This window comes from Thamnophis elegans, chromosome 7 (assembly GCF_009769535.1).
Source record: "Thamnophis elegans isolate rThaEle1 chromosome 7, rThaEle1.pri, whole genome shotgun sequence".
In the NCBI taxonomy this organism is placed as follows: domain Eukaryota; kingdom Metazoa; phylum Chordata; class Lepidosauria; order Squamata; family Colubridae; genus Thamnophis; species Thamnophis elegans.
The window spans coordinates 77523868-77547769 of NC_045547.1; the positions used below are offsets into that span (position 1 = coordinate 77523868).

General features: G+C 44.4%; 1 protein-coding gene across 7 annotated transcripts in view; it reads left to right on the forward strand.

The window, feature by feature from the left end:
- Positions 1-23902, forward strand: part of LOC116511304 (gamma-secretase-activating protein-like) — a 75365-nt gene that overhangs the window by 29949 nt on the left and 21514 nt on the right. For 5 of the 7 annotated variants that reach the window (XR_004255733.1, XM_032221202.1, XM_032221201.1 and 2 more), the window contains exons 15-23: positions 722-814; positions 2110-2327; positions 3114-3183; positions 4161-4243; positions 4919-4972; positions 10759-10887; positions 13636-13688; positions 17090-17121; positions 22607-22668. Coding sequence is in view for 6 of the 7 variants with exons in the window: in XM_032221202.1 (XP_032077093.1) it covers positions 722-814; positions 2110-2327; positions 3114-3183; positions 4161-4243; positions 4919-4972; positions 10759-10887; positions 13636-13688; positions 17090-17121; positions 22607-22668 (794 nt within the window). In the remaining variant the exon portion in view is untranslated. The remainder of the gene's footprint in view (positions 1-721; positions 815-2109; positions 2328-3113; positions 3184-4160; positions 4244-4918; positions 4973-10758; positions 10888-13635; positions 13689-17089; positions 17122-22606; positions 22669-23902) is intronic. The other 2 variants (XM_032221199.1, XM_032221200.1) reach the window with 2 other exon arrangements.

Here is a 23902-nt window from a genome sequence, read left to right on the forward strand (position 1 = left end):
TCTGCTTGGCAGAACAAAGCGTTTTAATAGCCTGTAGTCAGTCATAAGACTTGGCATTTTTCGTGAGGGGGAAACATTTAAATTCTTTCAGCTGCTTCGCTTCCTGCGAAACACCCCCACAACATTGGAATTGCTTAAAACAAAAAAGGGGGGGAGCTAAATTGGGGGTTGCCTGCTTAACGAAATATAATTGCAGGTAGTTCTCAACTTACGACTACAATTGAGCCCCCATTTTTTTGTTGCTAAGCGAGACAGTGGCTAAGTTGAGTTTTGCCCCGTTTTACGACCTTTCTTGCCACCGGAGTGAAGTGAGTCCCTGCGGTTGTTAAGTCAGGAACGTGGTTGTTAAGCAAAGCTGGCTTCCCCGTTGATTTTGCTTGTCAGACGGTCTCAAAAGGGGATTGCGTGGCCTCGGGACACGCAACCGTCACAAATATGAGTCAGTTGCCAAGAGTCTGAATTTTGATCACCTGATCGTGGAAATCCTGTGATGGTCGTAAGTATGAAAAAAGGGAGTCACAGTTCACTTTTTTCAGTGCTGTTCTTACTTCAGACGGTCACTCAATGAACTGTCGTAAGTCGAGGACTACCTGTATTCTAGATTTAATGATATAATAATATCGCAGTCTTGAATAATGCACCTAGTGAGCACATTTCACTACTGTCTTGTTTTATTTTGATTTATTATGTTAAAAAAAAAAACCCATTCATCCCAAAACAGGCTCTTACGTGGCTGTGTATTTACCTGGACAATTCCTGCATCTTCTGGACACCCAACATCCTTCCTTAATCTGCCACAGTTTCTTTTTATCAGGTATTTTTATTTTTTTAAAAAAAAGAATTGTTTCTAGGAGAAAGGAATGCCTGGATTTAAAATCTAGAACAGGGGTGTCAAACTCAAGGCCCGGGGATCGGATCCGGCCAGTGGTGGGATTCAAATAATTTAACAACTGGTTCTCTGCCCTAATGACCAGCTGGGTAGGCGTGGCTTGGTGGTCATGTGACCGTGTGGGCGTGGCCAACTCAACGTCACTCAGGTCGATGGGCGCTTCGCCTTAGCGGTTACAATGGCAATAAGGGTTAACCGGAGAGGCAGTTTCTGTAAGCGGGGCAATAAAGATTAGGCTAGAAACAACACCAGAATGTTTCCTTCCTGCCTTCCTTACAGGATTAGCCCTGTAAAGTGGGGAAAAACAAAAGGAGATTTCTTCCAACAACCGGTTCTCCGAACTGCTTAGAAAGTTAACAACCGGGTCTCCCAAATAGGTGTGAACTGGCTGAATCCCATCACTGGATCCGGCCCACGAAGTGCATAGATCTGGCCTCCAGGCCCACCCAAGAAACAGCCAAGGACCAGCTGGTGATTCCTCTGCCAGAGAAAGGGAAGCTAGGGAGGGCCGTATGCGCCCCATCAAGCTCCATTTTCACTGGCAGGGAGCTGCGGGAGGTTGTTGCAGCCGAAAACAGAGCCCAGGCGGGCCACATATGGTATCCCCAAACTCTGTTTTTGCTGGACGGGGGCTGCAGGAGGCCATTGCAGCCAAGGAGCGCAGGCGGGCCATGCTTGATATCCCCAAGCTCTGTTTTTGCTGCCAAGGGGCTGCAGGAGGCTGTTGTGGCTGAAAACAGAGCAATAGCAATAGCAGTTAGACTTATATACCGCTTCATAGGGCTTTCAGCCCTCTCTAAGCGGTTTACAGAGTCAGCATATTGCCCCCAACAACAATCCGGGTCCTCATTTTACCCACCTCGGAAGGATGGAAGGCTGAGTCAACCTTGAGCCGGTGAGATTTGAACAGCCGAACTGCAGAACTGCAGTCAGCTGAAGTAGCCTGCAGTGCTGCATTTAACCACTGCGCCACCTCAGAGCCCAGGAGGGCCGTTGTGGCCGAAAACGGAGCCTTGATAAGTGACATTGCGCTAGCCACGTCCCCCCCTGGCCACACACTGAGGTCAAACACAACCCTGATGCAGCCCTCAATGAAATCAAGTTTTGACACCTCTGACCATAGAACATAGAATAGATAGTTGGAGATTTTGGATATTTCAGCGTGTGGCCACTGTGCCCTTTGTAACAGTCCTTCTGCTCGATTATTTTTTTCTCTTCAGGTGAAGAAGCAAAGATTAACCCACTAAACGCTGACACCGTCTTTTCCCCAGCCAAATCGAGCATCTTGGATCGCCGCACCGGGAAAATATTTACCGTGGAAATGAGCCCGGAGGCATTGCTACAATTTTTGTGGAAGAGCAAGTCGGATAACGACCAGTTAGCAGCCTTGCACTGTCTCCTACTACATGTCGGAAGCACGGAGGAGTTAGAAGACCAGGTGGGGTGAGGGCGTGTATCGCTTCTCCAGTCTGTCCGACGGAAATTGTCGTCTGCTTATCGTTGGGTATAAAATAGAAAATACGTTGGACCCACTGTTGCTTTTTTAAATCAAGTCAGTTGCCAGTTACCACATATTACAATATATCTCAGTTAATTTGGGGCATCAGAAGGTGAGCATGTTTTGATATAACCACAGATACAATTCATTTTTGTACGTTAAATGAATTTTTTTTAGTTTTTCATTTGATTATGAGTAGTAGGCGACTTAGCCCTTGTTACACTAAGACAGCCGTTCACAGGGAATTCAACCCCCTTTTACAAGGTGTGATGATGGCTTTCAGGTGATACCAGATTTAGATTAGATTAGATTTGTTTTATTTATATGCCGCCCTATTCCCAGGGGGACTCAGGGCGGCGAACAACTCGGGGGGGAAAGGGAACACAAAAGTGCAATACAAACGTTTAAAATAGCCAACAGCCACACAGCCACCCAGGTTGAGAGGGGAAGGGAACTCATCAACCCCAGGCCTGCCGACACAGCCAGGTTTTAACTGGAGAGAGGTGAGGGTCCGAATCTCTGCGGGGAGTTCGTTCCAAAGGGCCGGAGCTGCCACAGAGAAGGCCCTCCCCCGGGTAGTAGCCAGATGGCATTGGCTGGTAGACGGAACCCGGAGGAGGCCCACCCTGTGTGATCTAATGGGTCTTTGGGAGGTAATTGGCAGCAGGCGGTCTCTCAAGTACCCAGGTCCAATACCATGAAGATTTGGTTTTCTCTTTTTAACAGATCATCCAGTGGCTTTCCGAGAACGCATCAAGTTGTTTTGCATTTGACCCTATACAAGAAGTAATCATTGGTAAGTGCTTTTATGCCTGGGGCCTTCCTACAAGGGTGCAGCCATTAAGAGTATTCATCATTCCGATGCAGAGTTGGACAGTAAGGGAAGTTGGGGAGGAACGTGGGCCAGTCCTGGAGTCTGGGGAAGGCTCGGACGAGGACTCTGCGTCGGAGGCAGAGAGGGGGCCAAGGCCATCTGGTAGTTATGTGCTGCCTCTGGAATCTGACATCAGCGAGGCAGAAGAACAGTGGGAGCCTGTTCCCAATGTGCACATGCGCAGAGCTGCCAGAAGGCAAGAACAGTTAAGAAAACAGGATCGACTCGGGAGTAAGGCTTGGAGATGATTGGCCCCTCCCATAGGGCATAAAAGAGGAGTGAACCGGACGAGCTTTTGCAGGAAGCAATTAGTTCATCTCATCGGTTCAAGCTTTGAACAGTTCTCTTTGACTCTGTGCTAAGTTTGGCCTTGCTCTGCATTTGGCAATTCGGTCTCTGGCAGCATTCCCAGGGAGATAAGAAAGGTCAGCAGCTTGGCGGTTCGGATCCCTAGCGCCGCGTAACGGAATGAGCTCCCGTTCCTTGTCCCAGCTTCTGCCAACCTAGCAGTTTGAAAGCAGGTAAAAATGCAAGTAGAAAAATAGGCACCACCTTTGGTGGGGAGGCAACAGCGCCTTTGGCGTTGAGTCATGCCGGCCACATGACCACGGAGGTGTCTTTGGACAGTGCTGGCTCTTCGGTTTTGAAACAAAGATGAGCACTGCCCCCTAGAGTCAGGAACGACTAGCACATATGTGCAAGGGGAACCTTTACCTTTAACCTCTCTTATTATAATAACACTGAAATCCTAAATCCTATTTAGTGATTCAACTCCACTGAATTCAGTGGAACTCTCCTGCAAATAGAGCTACGGTCGAAGGGTATTGCTAATTTTCACAGAGACGTGCAGTATTTTACTTGATGCAGTCAAGAGCCTATTTTTGTCTCAATGTTCTTAGCTTCTTTACACTGGAAATTGTGCCTGGAATCCAGCCACCTGGATAAGCTTTTACTGTATACGTCACTGCCGAACTGGAAGAAGGTAAGAGATGTTCTAATCATCTACTTCTAATCTGAATGGAGGGAGGTCTTTTTATCGTTAAATTCGGAGACAGATTTGGTTTCCTCCTGGAATTAAGGAGAAACTTCTTGACAGAACAATTAATCCATGGAAGAGCTTGCCTCCAGAAATGGTGGGTGCTCTTATCATTGGAGGAGTTTTAAGAAAAGATTGGAAAAACCATTGGTCCAGAATGGAATAAGGTCTCCTGCAGGTTGGACTAGAAGACCTCCAAGGTCCCTTCAGCCCCTACAATTCTGTGATTCCAATAATCATAGAATTTAAGAATGAGCCAAGAAGAAGAAGAACATCAGAATGACATAAGAACAGTTCATGGAGGAATAGCTCATAAGAATGGCTTATGGAACATGAAGAACAACATAAGAATGGCTCATTTAAGAATGAGCCAACGAGACTCATCGCGAAACTTCCCCGTATAACCCTTTGTGGTCATAACCATGTTAAAAAAAAGCGGGGCGCTTAAAATATTTGGATTGATATTTTCTTTGTACAAAACATGCTTCTCTGAAATGGAGGTTTAGAAGGTGAGATCATTCTCTCTTTGAAGGCCAGATGTTCTTCAGCTTAATTAAATCATTCTGCTCCATGGATGCATTTCGCCTGAAAAGTTAACACTTATTATTTCCACATTTGTAGGATATTCCTGGAATTCTGTGTGAAATGTACTTCATCTCGTTACCCTCTTTAAAGGTAAGTCTGCATAATAAAAATATAGTAACAATGTAGTTATATACCATAATATGCATATACATTATGTATATATATGTGTGTTTGTAAGTGTGTGTGTGTGTGTTTGTGTATGTGTGTGTTCCAGCATAACTCTGGAACGTCTCAAGCATTTTCAACCAAACTTGGTACACAGATGACTTACTCTCTGGAAAAAAAAATACTGTGGGGATAACACACCCCAAACATCCCTTGGGGTGTGTGTTCTGTTAAGATGCAGCCTGTTGTGCCTTTAAGTAGCTTCTACTGTACTGCTGTAAAATGGATTCTACTGTACAGTGCAGTGGAGTTGCCATGGTAATGGCTTCACAGTACTCCACAAGGGGGCTCCCTCTGCTAAGGATGAAAACCCAACATTAGAAATTACATTTGGTCCGGAGATTTTCTCCCTATAAATAAATGCCTGGGCAACGCCGATTTATCTGCTGGTTATATATATAATATAGTTATAGTTTATAGCGTGTGTGTATATATAAGTATATATGTATGTTTATATGTTATATATTAACAACTGATGTTATAAGCATACCTAATTGTTATAGTATATAATACGTTACATATATATAAAACATCTAAATGTTTTATTTATATATAACATATTATATTATATAACAGTAAGGCATGCTTTTAATTTTCACTGGGTTTCAGTGAGCGCAATTCCTGCCATAAATACCCCATCGTGGAATAGGGTTAAGAACAGGTTTCATTGGATGGTTTTCCATTATAATTATATAGAGAAAATGTTTTTGATTCAGTGCTAATTCTTAATATGTTTGTTAATTATCATTCTCTACTTAAAACCACAATCGAACCCCCAATTTTCATTTCTAAGCAGGACAATTTGTTGTGAATTGCGCCTCGTTTTATGACATTTTTGCCGTAGTTGTTAAGTGAATCACTGCAGTTGTTAGGGGGAACCTGGCTTCCTTCTCCGTCTCAAAAGACAGTTGTCAGAGTTACATGTGATCCCAGGAAAACTGTCACAAACACCAGTTACCAAGCAACCAAATTTTGATCATATGGCCATGGGGATGCTACTGCAGTCATAAGTGTGAAAACTGGTCATAAGTCATTTTTTTTCAGTGGCATTTGAACGGTCACTAAGTCCAGGATTGCTGTATTCTTTGGAATCACGTGGCTAGTTCAGGCATAACATTCCAACTATATTTTGGAAATCTAGTTTCCGTCTTCCTTGAATCCCATCGTCAATTTCAAATCAGAACAGAGCTGGAAGGGACCTTGGAGGTCTTCTAGTCCAACCCCCTGCCTAGGCAGGAAACCCTATACCGTTTCAGACAAATGGCTATCCAACATCTTCTTAAAGACTTCCAGTGTTGGGGCATTCACAACTTCTGGAGGCAAGTTGTTCCACTGATTAATTGTTCTAACTGTCAGGAAATTCCTCCTTTGTTCTAAGTTGCTTCTCTTCTTGATTAGTTTCCACCCATTGCTCCTTGTCCTGCCTTCAGGTGCTTTGGAGAATACCATATTTTTCGTACTATAAGACGCACTTTTTTGTCTCCCCAAAGGGGGTGAAAATGGCTGTGTGTCTTATAGAACAAATATTGCCGAAGCCACTCCCATCCACCATTTTTTGGCCTATGCACGCCCCTTTTTTCACCCTGTTTTTGAGGCTTTTTTCGGCCCGTTTTTGAGGCTTATTTTGGCCCATTTTTGAGGGGGTTGGGTCATTTTTGAGGCTGTTTTGGGCTGTTTTTGAGGGTTTTCTTGGCCTGTTTTCAAGGCTTTTTAAAAAAATGGTCTAAAAAAGTCTCAAAAATGGGCCAAGAAAAACCTCAAAAATGGGCCAAGAAAAGCCTGAAAATGGGCCAAAAAAGCCCCCAAAACTGGCCAAAAAAGCCTCAAAAATGGGTAGAAAAAAGGCTGGAAAAAGTCTCAAAAATTACCTGAAAAAGTCTCAAAAACAGGCCAGAAAAGCCTCAAAAATGGGCCAAGAAAAGCCTCAAAAATGGGCCAAGAAAAGCCTGAAAATGGGCTGAAAAAAGCCTCAAAAACGGGCTGGGAAAAAAGCCTCAAAAATGGGACAAAAAGCCTCCAAAACCGACCCAAAAAAGCCTCAAACATGGGTAGAAAAAAGGCTGGAAAAGGCCCCAAAAAAGGCCCCCCAAATTTGAAAATGTGGCATGCAGAGGCCAAAAACCTTTTTTTGTTTGTTTTTCCTCTTCTAAATTTACGTGCATCTTATAATCAGGTGCGTCTTATAATCCGAAAAATACAGTAGCCTGACTCCCTCTTCTTTGTGGCAACCCCTGAGATACTGGAATACTGCTCTCATAGTCCTTCTTTTCCCGCGACTGGCCATACCCAATTCCTGCAACTGTTCTTCAGATGTTTTAATAATCTCCGGGCCTTATCCACTGTCTGGTTCCAGACCAGAATTGAAAATGGCTTAAAGCCAATTTGACTATGAACAGTTTGCAACTGGGTTTTATTTTTTTTAAAGTTACCGGTTGAGGTCCCTCCTGTTCTACATTCTTTCTAAGCGATTATATCAAAAGAGGAGTATTTGTTGCAAAAGAGTAAAGCCTCCGTCTTCTATAACTGGCATCTTGACATCACATCTTTAACATTTACACATGGAGACAATCCTAGCTACATTCAACAAAGCAGTTCCAGCTAACTTAGGAGGACAAATTAGTTTGGAATAGTTTACTGATGATTTCTGAGCAGGAATTTGTCATAAAATGAACACTGGCCCCCTTTTCCTTTGTGAAGCACTGCCATACTCAGTAGGTTTTTGTTTTCATTGCAATGGGTTTGTTGCAATTCTTGCTGGATGATCACATTTGTAAGGAATGGGGCACCCCAGGTGGTAGGTTTCATACTGGTATTATAACTGTAGGAGAACTGGGACGGTCGTGCTGGGCAGGGAATTGGTGTTTAGAACAAAAGGATTGCGTTGTTGGCTGTTGGCTGTCTGAGGGTGCGATTAAAAACTCGGCATTTAAAAAGGGCTAAGGTCAACGCGCTCAGCTTTTACTATGAAGTAAAATGGAATTGATAGAACACGGGTGTCAAACTCGCTTCTCCCTTCGTGGAGCGGCCGGGGGGGGGAGGGACGGACATGGCCTGCACGTGACGCATCCAGCCCATGGGCCGCCAGTTTGACACCCCTGGGATAGATGGTGCATTCGGTACGTTGTGAGAGAAGCAGTGGCCGAACCTGGAGGGCGGAGTCAAAAGAGAGATTAGCCTAGAATCCCTCCATAGCCACAAACAGCCCAACTCCCCCTTTAATTCTGTAGATACTTATCTAATTCCTAGCAGGCGCTAATCATTAACTGAGAAGATTTCTATGCATAGGTTTTTAGCAATAAATCAGTATAATTGGACCTTCATGTATGGATACAATACTTCACACCTGGAGTTGGGAATATACATCTAGTAAATAAATTTAATGCCAAGTATATATATATGTCTGTGTGTGTGTCTGTGTGTCTGTGTGTGAGTGTGTGTGTTGTATTTGTGCTGATCAGCTGAGCCAGGGAATACCAGGGGTTGTGACACTAAATACATACCTATTTCCCTGGCTCAGCTGATAAAGGAGGAGAACCTTGTGGCTTAGTGGTTAACACATCTGTCTAATATGTAATACAGCACAGGTTCAAATCCCAGCTAGCTGATGAGAGCTAAATAGCTTGAAATAGATCTATACTAGTCTCCCTTTATTTATTTATCAGCACAAACACAACACAAATGTAACAAAGGCAACAGTAAAAATATTGGGTTTCTGTCTGGATGGTCTCTTGTGATGAGCCGATAGACAGAGAAAGGAAGCAGTAGGCTTCCTCCCATATTTGGGCATACCAGGGGTTGTGACACTAAATACACACATACATATATATACACAAATATAGCCTTTATTGTCATTGTACAAAATAAATACAACAAAATTGGTTTTAGCCCACTGGTGCAATCCAGGACAACAAATGCAAAGAACATAAATAATATAAAGAATAAAATGTAAGTAATTAGGGGAAAAGAGAAAAGAAAAAAACAAACTAATCGTAAGTTTCCGCTTGTGTGCGGAGTGATTGTGGTTGTGTTTAAGAGTCTGGCAGCCCAAAGATAGAAACTATTTTTAAACCTATTTGTTCGGCTGGCTATGCTTCGATGTCTTGTGCCCGATGGTCAAAGTGCGAAGAGTCACTGACCATCTCTGAGTATCTTACTCATAATATAATATAATCATCTCTGAGTATCTTACTCTGCTAAAGCAGCGAGACCTGGCAATGTCATCCAATGGCGTTAAGTGGATAATCAATGGTTTCTGTGCCGAATTGATCACACTCTGTAGTGCCTTCCTGTCTGCAGCAGTTAAACCAACATACCATACCGTAATGCAGTATGCGAGGGCACTTTCTATCAATTGACCGATAGAAAGAGGTCATCAGCCATTGTTCCTCCTGATTTTCCACAGGACGCTAAAGAGATGAAGTCTCTGTTGGGCCTTTCCAATCTTGAAAAGATTTATTTCTTGAAATAAATCAAATGCCAAGCCCTCCTCCTTAAATTTTAATCTCCGTTAACACTGCTCATTTCAGATACTGTACTTACCACACTTTTAAAAACGTATTAGTGGTGTGTTATCCACATCGCTGCAAAGATTCCAAGGGTGTTAGAGACGTTGAAAAATAATTCCAATTGGAATTCGTATAAAGGTATCTCTTTAAAAGAAAAACTAGCAATATGGAAAACATTTTTTTCCCCGCTTCTTTCGTTGGGAATATAATTATCAATTCCGTTGATATTAAATGGGGTTTGCTAAAAGGTGGAAATACACCAAGTAAAATAAGAGAATGGAAGGGAGAAAAAGAGAGGGAAAGAGGGAAAAAGGGGAGAGGGGAGAGGGAAGTAGAAGGGAGGGAAAGAGCAGGAGAGAGGGAAGGTGTGAAAAGAGAGGAGAGGGAGAGAGCAAGGGAAAGTAGAGAAGAGAGAGAGGGTAGAGGGAAGAAGAAGGAAGGGAGGAGAAGAGAAGGAGAGGAGGAGAGCTGAAGACGAAATAGACTATAATATGGTGTATGGAGAGCAGAAGAGCAAATAAAAATTGAAGAGGCTTAATGGCAAAAAGAATTGATATACTGTTGAATACTCAAAAAATGTTTGTTAAGATGTATAGGTATGCTTTGGATTATATTATATGTATGTTAAAAAAAACACTTTTCTCAAGAAAAGAAAAATAATTCTCCGCCCCCAAAATCTTAGCCTCAACGAACAAAGCTTCAATAAAATATCAGTTTTACTCCCGCTGACATCCATGTCAAAAATGAGTCGAAGGCAATACAGCTAATCCTACGACCACAACTCACCTCAGATTTTCTGTCGCTGAGTGAGTTTTGCCCCGTTTTATGACCTTTCTTGCCCCGGTTGTTAAGTGAATGACTGCAGTTGTCAGTAACCCGTTGTAAAGCGAAATCTGGCATCCCTATTGACGTCTCTCGTCAGACGGTCGCAAAAGGGGATCCTGGGACGCTGCAACCGTCGTAAATAGGAGACAGTTGCCAAGGGTCTGAATTTTGATCAAATGACCACGGGGGATGCTGCAGTTGTGTGAAAAGTGGTCATAAGTCCCTTTTTTTTAGCGCTATGGTAACTTCAAACGTCACTGAACGAATGTCGTAAGTTGAGGTTGACCTGTAGACCATGTTTAATAAGGTTGAGGAGGAAATAACTCTTACCGGAAACCTTCTCTCTCTCTCTCTTTCTTGCCGTTTATTTGCTTATTTGAGGTGCGAAACTGCAAAGGTTTCTGGGAAAAGTTAAACCTGTACCTGGAATATGTGAAATATTTTGAACCGCCTCTGGATTTCAGCCACAAAGTGCTACGGAGGGAGTGGTTTAAACTGCTTTCCGATGAGGTAAGTGACTTCCTGCTTTTAATTTGTTGAGCGGGTAGATGTTATTCCAGATTCATTAAGCCAGGTTTCCCCCAAACATAAGACCCACCTGGAAAGTAACAGTAAGAGTATTTAGACTTATATACTGCATCACAGTGCTGTCAGCGTTCCAAGTATCATGTAGAATTAAATCAGAGTCCAAGGCAAAACGATCCTTAAAGTTCCAATTTAATAAATCAGACATCTTAGCACATCTATGTAATCCCAATTCTGGAAATTACATCAGAATCCCACCTAGTTAAAAGTTCATGATCTTGTCCCCACACCCATAATCCATCACATGGTCCAATCTACTTCTTCCACGCTGTCATCTCCACCCAGCTGCTTCCGGTCAGGTGTAAAAGTGCGGAGACAAAAGATGACCTTGGCTTCTAGAAAAGAATGAAAACAATACATTCCACAATCCTATTCCTGTCTATTCCCCCCTCCCATCAACTATACTAATGAAACAGCATAATGAATTAAGAGAAAGTGTGGCAGGCCAAAATTCTAAAAGGAATATAATTGCAGGCCTGAGGTGCTTTTACAGCCCTCTCTACGCAGTTTACAGTCATCCTCTTGCCCCCAACAATCTGGGTCCTCATTTGACCCACCTCGGAAGAATGGAAGGCTGAGTCAACTTTGAGCCTGGTGAGATTCGAACTGCCAAATTGCTGGCAGCCGGTGATCAGCAGAAGTAGCCTGCAGTACTACACTTTTAACTACTGTGCCACCATGGCTCATAAATAAATAAGACCCTAGCACAGAGGTCTGCAGTCTTAAACACTCAAAGAGCCATTTGGACCCATTTCCCACATAAAAGAAAACAACGGGAGCCACAAAACCTGGGTGGGTGTGGCCAACTCGACACCACTCACTCCCACTCAGTCACATGACACATACCCCAGTCACACCTACCCAGGTTTTGGGGCTCCTGGTGTTTTCTGTGGGAAACATGGTAGGATCACCTGACAGGGAGCCGCAGCAGAGGGACGAAAGAGCCACATGTGGCTCCGGAGCCACAGTTTGCTGCTACCAACCCTAGCATGATTCTTCAGGATGCTCGTAATATAAGCCCTACCCCCAAAATAAGCCCCAGTTAAGATTGTCAGTCAGATGGGCGCGTATCTTATTTCTCAAAAAATAAGACCTATCCAGAAAATAAGACCGAATGCGTCTTTCGGAACAAAAATTAATATAAGACCCCGTCTTATTTTTGGGGAAACACGGATACAGTGGTTCATGATCTTGTTGTGGATTTGAATAAACAAAAAAATTTCTCAAATCACTGGGCTGGATCTCAGGAAGGCTATTGTGGTGTCAGTTCAAATCTTGCAATGCGCTGCAACGGGCAGAAATTTTCAGTAGTGAAATTGCAAATTTGAGAAATAATGTTACTTGACATCACAAACAATTGCCACTTTAGGACACCGCACTCACTCTCCTGAACGGCCCAGGCATTCCAGAGTTATGCTGGAACACAGGCACACATACAGAGACACACCCTAGGGGTGTCTTAATCCCCCCCTCCCCCCAGTATCTGTTTCCAGAGGGTATCTGATTATCAAGTTTGGTTGAAATTGCTCAAGGTGCTCCATAGTTATGTTGGAACATACATACATACATACATACATACATACATACATACATACATACATACATCCTTTTAAAATTTTATTATGTATGTATGTATGTATGTATGTATGTATATCTATATCTATATCTATATAATTATATATCTATATATATATTTAGTGTCACAACCCCTGGTATGCCCCAATTATGGGAGGAAGCTAACTGCTTCCATTATCTGTCCATCGGCTCGTCACAAGAGACCATCACGATAGAAACCCAATATTTTTACTGTTGCCTTTGTTACATTTGTGTTGTATTTGTGCTGATAAATAAATAAAGGGAGACTAGTATAGATCTATTTCAAGCTATTTAGCTCTCATCAGCTAGCCATAACCTTACTGGGATTCGAACCTGTGCTGTATTACATATTAGGCAGATGTCTTAATCATTAAGCCACAGGTCCTCCTCCTTATCAGCTGAAGCCCTGTGTTGTGTGTTGTGTTGTGACACAATGCATACCTATTTCCCTGGCTTAGTTGATAAAGGAAGAGAGCCTGTGGCTTAGTGGCTAATATAACTGCCTAATATGTAATACACCCAGGTTCGATTCCCAGTAAGGGTATGGCTAGCTGATGAGAGCTAAATAGCTTGAAATAGATCTATACTAGTCTCCCTTTATTTATTTATCGGCACAAATACAACACAACTATATATATGTATCTATATCTATAGATAGATAGATAGATAGATAGATAGATAGATAGATAGATAGATAGATAGATAGATAGATAATAAATATAATACACACACACACTGTATCCCCCAAAATAAGACCTCCCCAGATAATAAACCCAATTGGGCTTTTGAGCGCATGTGCTAAAATAAGCCCTCCCCCCAAAATAAGCCCTCCCCCCAAAATAAGCCCTCCCCAAAAATATTGCAACACAGCAGCAGCCATGAGGTGACCACGCTCGCCGCCTCCTGCACCTCAAAAATAATAAGACCTCCCCAAAAATAAGGCCAAGTACTTATTTTGAGGGTCAAAAGAAAATAAGACCCTGTCTTATTTTTGGGGAAACGTGGCAATAAAAAATAAAAGAAGATTGAGTGAATAAATTGACTATTTTGCGTGACCTTGTTCACAATTTCTTTCAGAAGACAGCGGCGAGAACATCTTACCTCAAAAGTATATTTGAAAACACAAAAAAGTGAGTCCATTCTCTTTCTGGCATTCATTAAAGGGAAAATATTTGCCATTATAAAACCTAAATGCCCTTAAATCCGGGATGGCGAACCCATGGCACGCGTGCCACAAGTGGCAGATGGAGCCATTTGTCAGGGCACGCAAGGCATTGCCCTGTCAGCTTTTTTGAAGGCCATTTTTCGCTGTGACTTCCGGTTTGCTCGTGGGGTCGTTTTTCATCCTCAGGAGCCTTCAGGGAAGCCTCCGGAAGGCTTAAACCGGCCCTACAAGCAAGCCGGAAGTCCGTTCCTTAACTTCCTGTTTGCCCGTAGGGCCGTTTTTTTGCGTTCTGGAGGCTTCAGGGAAGCTCCGGAGGGCCTCGGGTGGGGGGGGAGGCTGTTTTCGCCCTCCCCAGGCTCCTATAAAGCCTCTGGAGCCTGGAGAGGGCGAAAAAAGCATGCAAAAAATGGCGGTCGCATGTGCGCTGGGGGTTGTGCATTGCATTATGGGTGTGGCACGCCTGCATATGACCCCCCTGCGCTCCCCCCGCTTTTGGCACGCGAGCCAAAAAAGGTCCGCCATCACTGCCTTAAATGGATCCGTTGTCCACGGTTCTCAAAACTCCATTATGACATGGCATCCCCAATGCACCACAATATTCTCTTGGGAGGGATTCAGAAAATTTCATTCCTCAGCATCTTCCAACGTCCATCAATCAGCTGCCTCAAGGGGCTGTCAGTGGAGTTTGATGCGCCTCTCCTCTTTTGGATCTGATCTGTTTTTCATCCTGACTTTTCCCATCCTCCGTTCTTATTCTCTACCGATCACTTCAACTGGTTATTTGATTAAGTGCTCATTCACATCGGAGGTATTATTCAGCGAGTATTAGAGTTTCCCTGAAGCCTCCGGAGCGCGAAAAACCGGCCCTACGGGCAACCCGGAATTTCGGGAACAGACTTCCGGTTTGCTCATAGGGCCAGTTTTAGCCTTCCGGAGCCTTCAGGGGCCTTCAGGAGGCTTCACAGAAGACTCCGGAGGGCAAAAAACGACCGTACAAGCAACCCGGAAGTGACTCCGGTTTGTCCATAGGGCCATTTTTCGTCCTCCATAGCCTTCAAGGAAGCCTCCTGAGGCCTCTTGAACACTCTGGAGCAGTGGTCCCCAACCCCCGGTCCGCGGACCGGTGCCGGGCCGTGGAATACCTGGCACCGGGCCGCGCAGCGGCCGGGGGCCATGATCGCTCTTTTAAATCCGCTCCTCTTAAATGCATTTCTCTCCCCCCCCTTTGGTCCCACCCTCGGCTCTCTCTCCCTCCCTCCCTCGCCGTCTCCTCCCTTCTCTCTCCCCCCCCTCCCGCACCGATCCATCGCCAGGGAAAGAGAGAGTGAGAGAGGGAGAGAGAGAGGGAGAGAGGGAGGGAGTCAAGAAAACTGTTCCGGCCGCCGCTGAAATGACTCAGTAACTTTTGCGCTTGGATCTGCTTTTTCAAACCTCCCCCAATCATCATCGCCACCCTCTTCCTCCTCCTCCACCACCACCGTTTGTTCCGCTAAAGCTCCTAAAGCTCTCTCCTCGGCTTTTCCTGCTTTCTCCCTGTCATCCAGATGCATGCTGTGGTTCGCGAGTGCAGCTCGGTTTTATGTGTCCGCTTCTCTCCCTTTCTCTCCACACACACCCCACCTCCATTTAATTATTTTTTTTTAAAGAAAGAAAACCGTAGTTCTGCCAATTGCAAAAAAAAAAAAAAAGTGTGTGTGCGTGCATATCTGCCGGCGGGTGTGTGTTTGTGTGGTGTGTGTGTGTGTGTGTATGCGCGCGGAGAGAGACTGGTTGGAAAGGAAGGACAGGACTGGCGGTGTGTGTTTCTGCAGCCCCTCCGGTGGAGGCTGCACTAGCCGTCAGATCTGGTGTTTTTTTTTCCCCCTCTCCTTTTTCCGGCAGGTCGTTTTAATCCTTGCTAATTACTTTCTGTTCTTCGCTTGCCAGCTTCCTTCCCACCCTCCTTCCTCCTCCTCCCCCCCCCCCGCCGGGTGCGCCTCCCCGCTTTTACTCCCAAACAGTTATATATTTATATATATATTTATTTTCTCTCTCTCCACGGCATTCGCGCGCGCGCGCTCTGTTCTTTGCCCGCCGAATGTGGTGGGGAGGGGGAGGGCGGGCAGAAAGGTTGGTCCGGGTTGAGGGTTCAGGATGGTCTTTGAGGAACATAAGTCTGTCCGGGTGGGGGGGGGGCATATTAAAGCACTTTATATTTATGTAATTGTATTTATTTTGTAAGGCATGTTTAAATACAATAAAATAAAAGTTGTTTAATCAAAACAATCTGATATATAAACAATCAATGTGTCGTCGCGAACAACGCCCCCCCACCCCTGCGCGCGCTCAGCGGGCCACGGTAAAATTATCAAAGGCTGACTGGTCCGCGGCGATAAAAAGGTTGGGGACCACTGGTGTAGATGACGCTCTTAAAACATGTGTCTTTTTTGTGGGTTTGTTTCTGTTTTCATCGAGGGAGAGTCAGGAAGGAGACTTAAACAAGGGCAAACGAAAAAAAGGGCTTATTCTGAAGAAACACCTGGATTTCAGTGTACAAGGGTTTTTTTTTTAAAGTTAGAAATGGATAGCATCAGTATAGTCTGATGAGAAAGAAGTAGACGCGCCATTCCAGTTGATTGAAAACAGAATACAGAATAAGAGAGTTGGAAGGGACTTTGGAGGTCTTCTAGTCCGACCCTCTGATCGAGCAAGAGACCCTTTACCATTCTGGTCTACCTGATGATTCTTCTTCCCCTCCTCCTCCTCCTCCACCACCACCACCACCACCACCTCCTCCTCCTCCTCCAATTCTCCCTTCTCCTCCTCCTCCTTCCTCTTCTTTTTCTTCTTCCTCTTCCTCTTCTCCTCCTCAAATTCTCCTCCTCCTCCCTTTTTCTTCTTCTTTTCCTCTCCTCCTCCTCAAATTCTCATCCTCCTTCCTCTTCTTCTTTTTCTTCTTCTTCATCTTCTTCTCCTCCTCCTCAAATTCTCATCCTCCTTCCTCTTCTTTTTCTTCTTCATCTTCTCCTCCTCCTCCTCAAATTCTCCTTCCTTCTCCTTCTCCTCCTCTTCCTCCTCCTCCTCCTCTTCCTCCTCCTCCTCCTCCTCCTCCTCCTCCTCCTCCTTTCCCTCCTCCTCCTCCTCCTCCGAATGATAATAATTCATAGCATAACCATATTCTCAGCCACATTCATGAAGAATATGGATATCTGTTCCAGGTACACTATGCCTGATAATATCTTCCCCACTAATTCTTCCTGGTCCTATTTTCATTTTCATTGGGTTTTATTATACAAACCGATAAGTACGTATAGTTCTTGGATGTGTTGGCTTTTTAAAGTCACCCTCCACTGAAGCTATTAAGAAACATTCCTTCTTTTCTTCTAGGGTGCTTTCCAGTTTACATACGTGGGAAACAGGTAAGATGAGTGGTGGGTTTTATTTAAATCTCAAAAGGCTTTAAGTAGCATCATCCTTCATTATGAGAGCCATTGCTTCACGGGATCTGGTTAAAATGTTTTTATTTTCATTTTCATACACTCACATATATACTGTGCATAGCCGGGGCCATACAACATTAAACAATAATCACAGCAATTCCTCTTGTCAACAATACCCCCAAAAATGGAAACCCAATATACCTCTTCCACTCTCCATACACCTCTTTCTTCCGCCCCCCTCCAACTTTCTATCTTCCCTCCATCATCCCCCTCTACCCTACTTCCCCTCCCCCTCTACCACTCCTCTCTCCCAGTCCACTCCCTCCCTTCCTTCTCACCCTCCCTCCCATCCTCTCTCTCCCGCCCTCTCTACCCATCTTCCTTCTATCCCACTCCTCCTCCCTTCCGTGTATTTCTACTATATGTCAATGTACTCAACTTGTCCTATTTTTACAGAGAAATTAAAGAGAAACAGTATACATGTGAAGTCGCATTACATTGAAATCTAACACATGGTATATATCCCCCCTCCCCCCACCCTCCCCCCCAACACCCCACCTCCCTCCCCCCACCCGACTTCCCAGAGCCCATACACGGTATAGATTTTTAACAAACACAGTCTAAAATATATTGAAAAAAAAGAAATAGAAAAAAAAGAGGTTAATAACATCTCTACATTGATCTTAGCTTCTTCTTGCTACGCTAACTTTGAACAGTTTAAATCATTCCTGATCTTAAGCATAGTTTATCTGGAATTTCTTAGTCCCGTATTTGTTTTGTATATAGTCAATCCATTTTTTCCAGTCTCGTTTATATCTCTCATTTGAATGGTCTTTGAGATATGCCGATATTTTAGCCACCTCGGCTAAGTTTGTAACTTAGTAACGGGATCTGGAGGTCCATAGATTTCTTATCTCCTTTTCTCCAGAAATCTATAAGATATCTGGTTGTAGATATCTTCCCTCAGCATCGTGGGATGAAGGAATCCCGTCCTTCTCCACACTGGCAGGACTAGTAGAGGAAGCGGGATTTAAGGGTTGAATGGGTGAAATTTGGGCCACGTTATTTTGGCCAGGAGGAAGATACAGCCTTGACTTCATCTAGTCCAAGAAGAACCTGCTACAGAACATCTAATTCTTGGACTGATTAGATTCCCCCTCTCTGTTGCATTTTCCTACCTTGATCATAATGTGAACCCTACAGGATTCATCAACTTAAGTAAATCTGGTGATGTGTGTCGTTGACATAAGTCTCAACTCAAAGACAACTTCAGTGTAGAGAAAAGTAAAGCCTTACACTTAGGCAAGAAAAACCAAAAGGACCCCTATAGATGGGGAGAAACCAGGCTTAATAGGAATAATCGTGAGACGGAGTCTTAGTGGAGAACCAATTAAATATGAGCCAGCAGTGGGTAGCGGCAGCCAAAAAAGCCAACAGAGGGATTCAATCAAGATCATAACCAATTTCGTTGTATTCAAGTACAATGACAATAAAGATTATACTTACTTATCACATGAGGTACTAATATCACTCTATAAAGCAGGGGTGTCAAACTTTCATTGAGGGCCGCATCGGTGTTGTGTTTCACCTCATGGGGCCAGGGTGGGCGTGGCCAGCTCGACATCACTCATGTTGGGGGCTCCTGTGGTAGCCCGAGTACTCTGCTAGCGAAAACGGGCTCCTGAGCTCCGGTTTTGGCTGCGACGCTTCTTGCAACCCTCAAAAACGGAGCACGGGAGAGCTGCCTGCGGCCCTTGCCTGCTCCGTTTTCGGCCTGGACCCTCTGCCAGCCAAAATGGGGCTCCATTTTGGCTGGCAGAGCCACCGCGGGCCGGTCCTTTGCTGTTTCCAGGTCAGCCCCGTAGACAGATCTAAGGACCCCGTGGGCCAGATGTGGCCCCCGGGCTTCGATTTTGACACTCCTGCTATAAAGTATAAGTAAGACCACACCTAAAACACCGCATCCAGATTTGGTCATCACACTGTAAAACAGATGTTGAGACTGTAGATGACCTACAAGGCCCCTTCCAACTCTTGTTATTCTAAGTCAGTGATGGCCTTTTTGGCACCATGCCCAAACTGGAACCTGCGTGCATGTGCCTGCATTGGAGTGCCGGAAACTCGAAGACCAGCTGGCCGGTGCATGCAAGCTTGTTTTGGGGGCATTTTTGGGGTCATTTTCAGGCCATTTTGGGGGCGTTTTTCAGGCCAGTTTTTGGCTGTTTCCCAGGCAGGTTTTGGGCTGTTTTGGGGGGCATTTTTCGACCATTTTTCAGGCAAGCTTTTGGCTGTTTCTCAGTCAGGTTTTGGGCTGTTTTGGGGGCATTTTGAGCCTGTTTTTCAGGCCAATTTTTGGGTGTTCCTCAGGCAGGTTTTGGGCTGTTTTGGGGGGCATTTTTGAGCCGTTTTTCAACCCAGTTTTTGGCTGTTTTGGGGGGCATTTTTGGGCTGTTTTTCAGGCCAGTTTTGAGGTGTTCCTCAGGCAGGTTTTGGCCTGTTTTGGGGGGTATTTTTGGACTGTGTTTCAGGCCAGTTTTTGGCTGTTTCTCAGGCAGGTTTTGCGCTGTTTTAGGGCCATTTCTAGGCCATTTTAGAGCCAAAAACGGCCTCAAAACCAAACTGAAAAAGGCCCCTGGAAAACCACCATTTTGGGGGGGAGTTTTCAGTCTGTGAAGACCAGCCGGCTGGCGTGCATGAAGAGCACTACGCGGCGGCACGTGTGCCCACACGCAGTGCTCTGCCTGCCACAGGTTCGCCATCACGCTTCTAAGTCCGTAAATTAGCGCGTCTAGTTTAACCTGTAAATTCGGGGAGGTGAAACCCGGAATGCGGCAGTCTTTGTGTTTAAGGCAGTGAAGTCTTTTGCTCACTTAGATCTCTCTTCCGATAAGAGTAGATGTTTTTCTAGGGAAGCATCCTTTGTTTGTTTTCTTCTGAGAGTTTGTGCCATCTGTAACCTATAAATGTCAACTTCAAAAAAAAAAAGGGAAAGGACATTCCTATCATTCCACAAATTCTGGGACTTTGTTGTTCCTTGACTTGTGGTGAGGGAAGAAAAGTTTCTTGAATATGGTCGGTCTTTTCTTGCATTGTGTAGGATAGCAGCTGAACGTATCTTGACTAACCATATTGTTTTGTATACGCCGGTGGAGAAGCTGCTTCCTGTGGTTGCTGGTGGCTTATATAGATAAACTGTGGTTTATTTACGGGTCTTGGAGATTGGCAGTGGCGCATGTTGAGAACACCAAGATGCTGATTTTCAGGAAGTTAAATGTTTATACACATTGCCTTATACGTTGATAAATACACGAGCACAGCCTACGGGCAAATTCTTAGTTTTTTTTTTTCCTAAGTGCTGTTATATAATTCCTATCATTTCTACCGCTTTGAGAAGTGGAAGAGAGAAAAAGAGAAGGAGAGTGGGTAGGAAGGAGAAGAAAGAGGGTAGGAGTAGGGGAGAAGGAAGGGAAGGAAGAAGGGGAAGGGGAGGAGGAAGGAAGGAAGGAGAGAAGGAAGGGAGGGAGAAAAGAAAAGAAAGAAAATAAGGTGGTGTCATAGCAGGTGCAAAGGATGGTAAACAACGCATTCCAAATTATACCTTATAACCTTTCAAATGGAATAATAATAATATAAGAATGGCAAAGAAAAAGAATAACTATGTGAATGTATACCTAGAACTGTATGTAAGAGAATAAATGACAGTAAAAATATAAAGCACAATATAGGTAAATAATACTTGGTCATAAGTAGCTAAGTATAAATAAATAAATAAATAAATAAATAAATAAATAAATAAATAAATAAATAAATAAATAAATAAATAAAGAATTGTATATAAAAATGGATAACGAATAAGGAGATTATGAACGCAAGATAGAAATGTATAGAAGGGAAAACACTCTGCAAAATATATCGTATGATATACGATGGAACTTATTCCTATGTTGTTTTTAAGTTATGTGTTTGTTTCTGTTGATGTGCTTATGTGTTTAAAATAAAAATTAATAAAAAAAGAGAAGTGTAAATAGACAAAAATTACAATTATGACATAATGTTTGGCTATAACACCAAAGTCAGAGACATTATGTTACATTAACGTAATGAAAAAGGCATAGACACATTTATAAATAGGTGCCTATGTCTGCATATGTATCTATGTGTATGTGTAATAGTTATTTTTTTAAAAAATAGCAATAAAATAGCACTTAGACTTAAATACCGCTTTAAAGTGCTTTACAGCCCTCTCTAAGCGGTTTACAGAGTCAGCCTCTTGCCCCCAACAATCTGAGTCCTCATTTTACCCACCTTGGAAGGACGGAAGGCTGAGTCAACCTTGAACCGATCAGGATCGAACTCCTGGCAGTGGGCAGAGTTAGTCTGCGATAGAGCATTCTAACCATTGAGCCACTAGGAACGAGAATAAGAAAGGGAGGGAGGGAGGGAGGGAGGGAGGAAGGAAGAAGGAAGGAAGGAAGGAAGGAAGGAAGGAAGGAAGGGCAATAGAACTTAAATTTATATATCACTTCACAGTGCTTTATAGCCTTCTCTAAGCGGTTTACAGAGTCAGCCTCTTGCCTCCAACAATCTGGATCCTCATTTGACCCACCTCGGAAGGATGGAAGGCTGAGTCAACCTTGAGCCGGTCAGGATTGAACTATTGACAGTTGACAGAGTCAGCCGGCAATACTAACTGCATTTCCAACCACCGCGCCCCCAGGATGTTGCGTTTATGGTGCTTCTATTATCTGGTGGAAATATTTAAAACAAATTACAGGTAGTCCTTGGGTAATGATGGCAATTTGGAATTTCGGAATGGCCATCATTAAATGACACGGTTGTAAAATGGGACATCCCAGGGTGGTGTCGCTTAGCAACGGCAATCCCAGTTGACATTGTTAAGCAAGGATTGTGTGGGCTGCTGTTGGCAAAACAATATTGAAATTGTAGTATTTGTCCTCTAAACTAGCTGTTGTCTCTCTCCCCCTCTCTCTCCCCTTCCCTCTCCCTCTCTCTCCCCTCTTGCCCTCTTTTTCTCCCTCCTTCCCTCTCTCTCCCCTTCCCTCCCTCTCCCCCCTCTCTGTTCTCCCTTTTTCTCCCTCCTTCCCCTTTCCTCTCACTCTCCCCCTCCTTCCCTCCTTCTCCCTCTCTCCCCTCTTTCTCTCCTTCCCTCTCTTTCTCCTTCATTCCCTCTCTTCCCTCCTCCTCTCCCTCCTCTCCCTTTTTCTCTCTCCCTTCCTCTTTCTCTCTCCCCCTTCTTCCCTCTCTCCCCTCTTGCTATCTTTCTCTCCCTCCCTCTCTCCCCATTCCCTCTCTTTCCCCCCTCTCCCTCTTCTCCCTTCCCCCTCCCCTTCCTTTCTTTCTCCCCCTCCTTCCCTCCCTCTCCTTCTCTCCCCCTCCTTCTCTCTCCCCCTTCCCCTCCTATACCATCTCTCTCCCCCTCCCTCCCTCCCTCTCTTACTTTCAGAAGAAAGAATAGCTCCTCTTTTTCAAGATGAAGATTACCAGCAAAGCTTGTTAACAGGATTGGTAGGTACCTTGAACGCAGAAAACATTTAATTGTATAAGGGAAATATACAGAAAATATACAGTAGACATAGAAGAGCAACAAAGAGGATTAGGGGACTAGAGGCTAAAACATAGGAAGAACAGTTGAGGAATTGCCTATGTCTATTTGAGGGGCTGCCCCAAAGAAGAAGGGGTCAACCTATTCTCCAAAGCACCTGTGGGTAGGACAAGAAGCAATGGGTGGAAACTAATCAAGGAGAGAAGCAGCCTAGAACCAAGGAGAAATTTCCTGACAGTTCGAACAATTAACCAGTGGAACAACTTGACTCCAGAAGTTGTGAATGCCCCAACACTGGGAGTTTTTAAGAAGAGACTTGACAATCATTTGTCTGAAATGGCATAGGGTCTCCCGCTTGAACAGGGGGTCAGACTAGAAGACCTCCAAGGCCCCTTCCAACCCTATTATTCTGTTTTTCCTTGATCAGCTACCGTTTCCCTTCATTGGCAAAACAGCTTCACAGAAACATCCACCAAACATTTTCAGGCGGAAAAAAATTGCCTACTTGGCACATTTAAAAGATGACGTTTTGGTCAGCGAGTTCGACTTTTGATGATTTCATGAACGTGTCCGTGTGAGTCTTCTTGGCCACGGGGTGGAAGTAGCTTGCCTCACATCCTCCTGCCAAGATAGATTTCTTTTTTTTTTTTTGGCTTTCTATTTTAACAGATCGAGAATTCTCCGCGTCTCTATTCCAAGTATTAACTGGAACCAACTGCATTTTTCAAGTTCAGTGAAAGCTGGCTAGTTCTCGCCGTTTTTTAACATTAGGGCAGTTTTAACCGTCTCCTAACTGGGTTGACAAGGATGGCTGAAAAAGAACCCACTAAATAGGTTGTTTTTAATGATCAGCTAGCACAGGGGTGGGTTTCTCGCCCCGTTTCAACCGGTTCGGTTGGAACGGGGCCGGCGGCGTCCTCGTGCACGAGCGCGGTGCACGCATGCGTACTAGCGTCTGCACGACGCTCCAGCTGCTCCTGGAGGATCACGCAGGCGCTGTATGCGTCCTGCGCATGCGTGGAAGCGCAGAACTCGTCAAAACTGGGTAAAGACCGCGGGCGGGCGAGCCCTTCGCCGTTCCCGGAAGTTACTTACTTCCGGGTTCGCCGACCAACTGGTTCGCAGGGACCGCCGCAAACTGGTTGAAACCCACCCCTGAGCTAGCAGAAACATCATGTTGTGCCCCCCCCCGCCAAG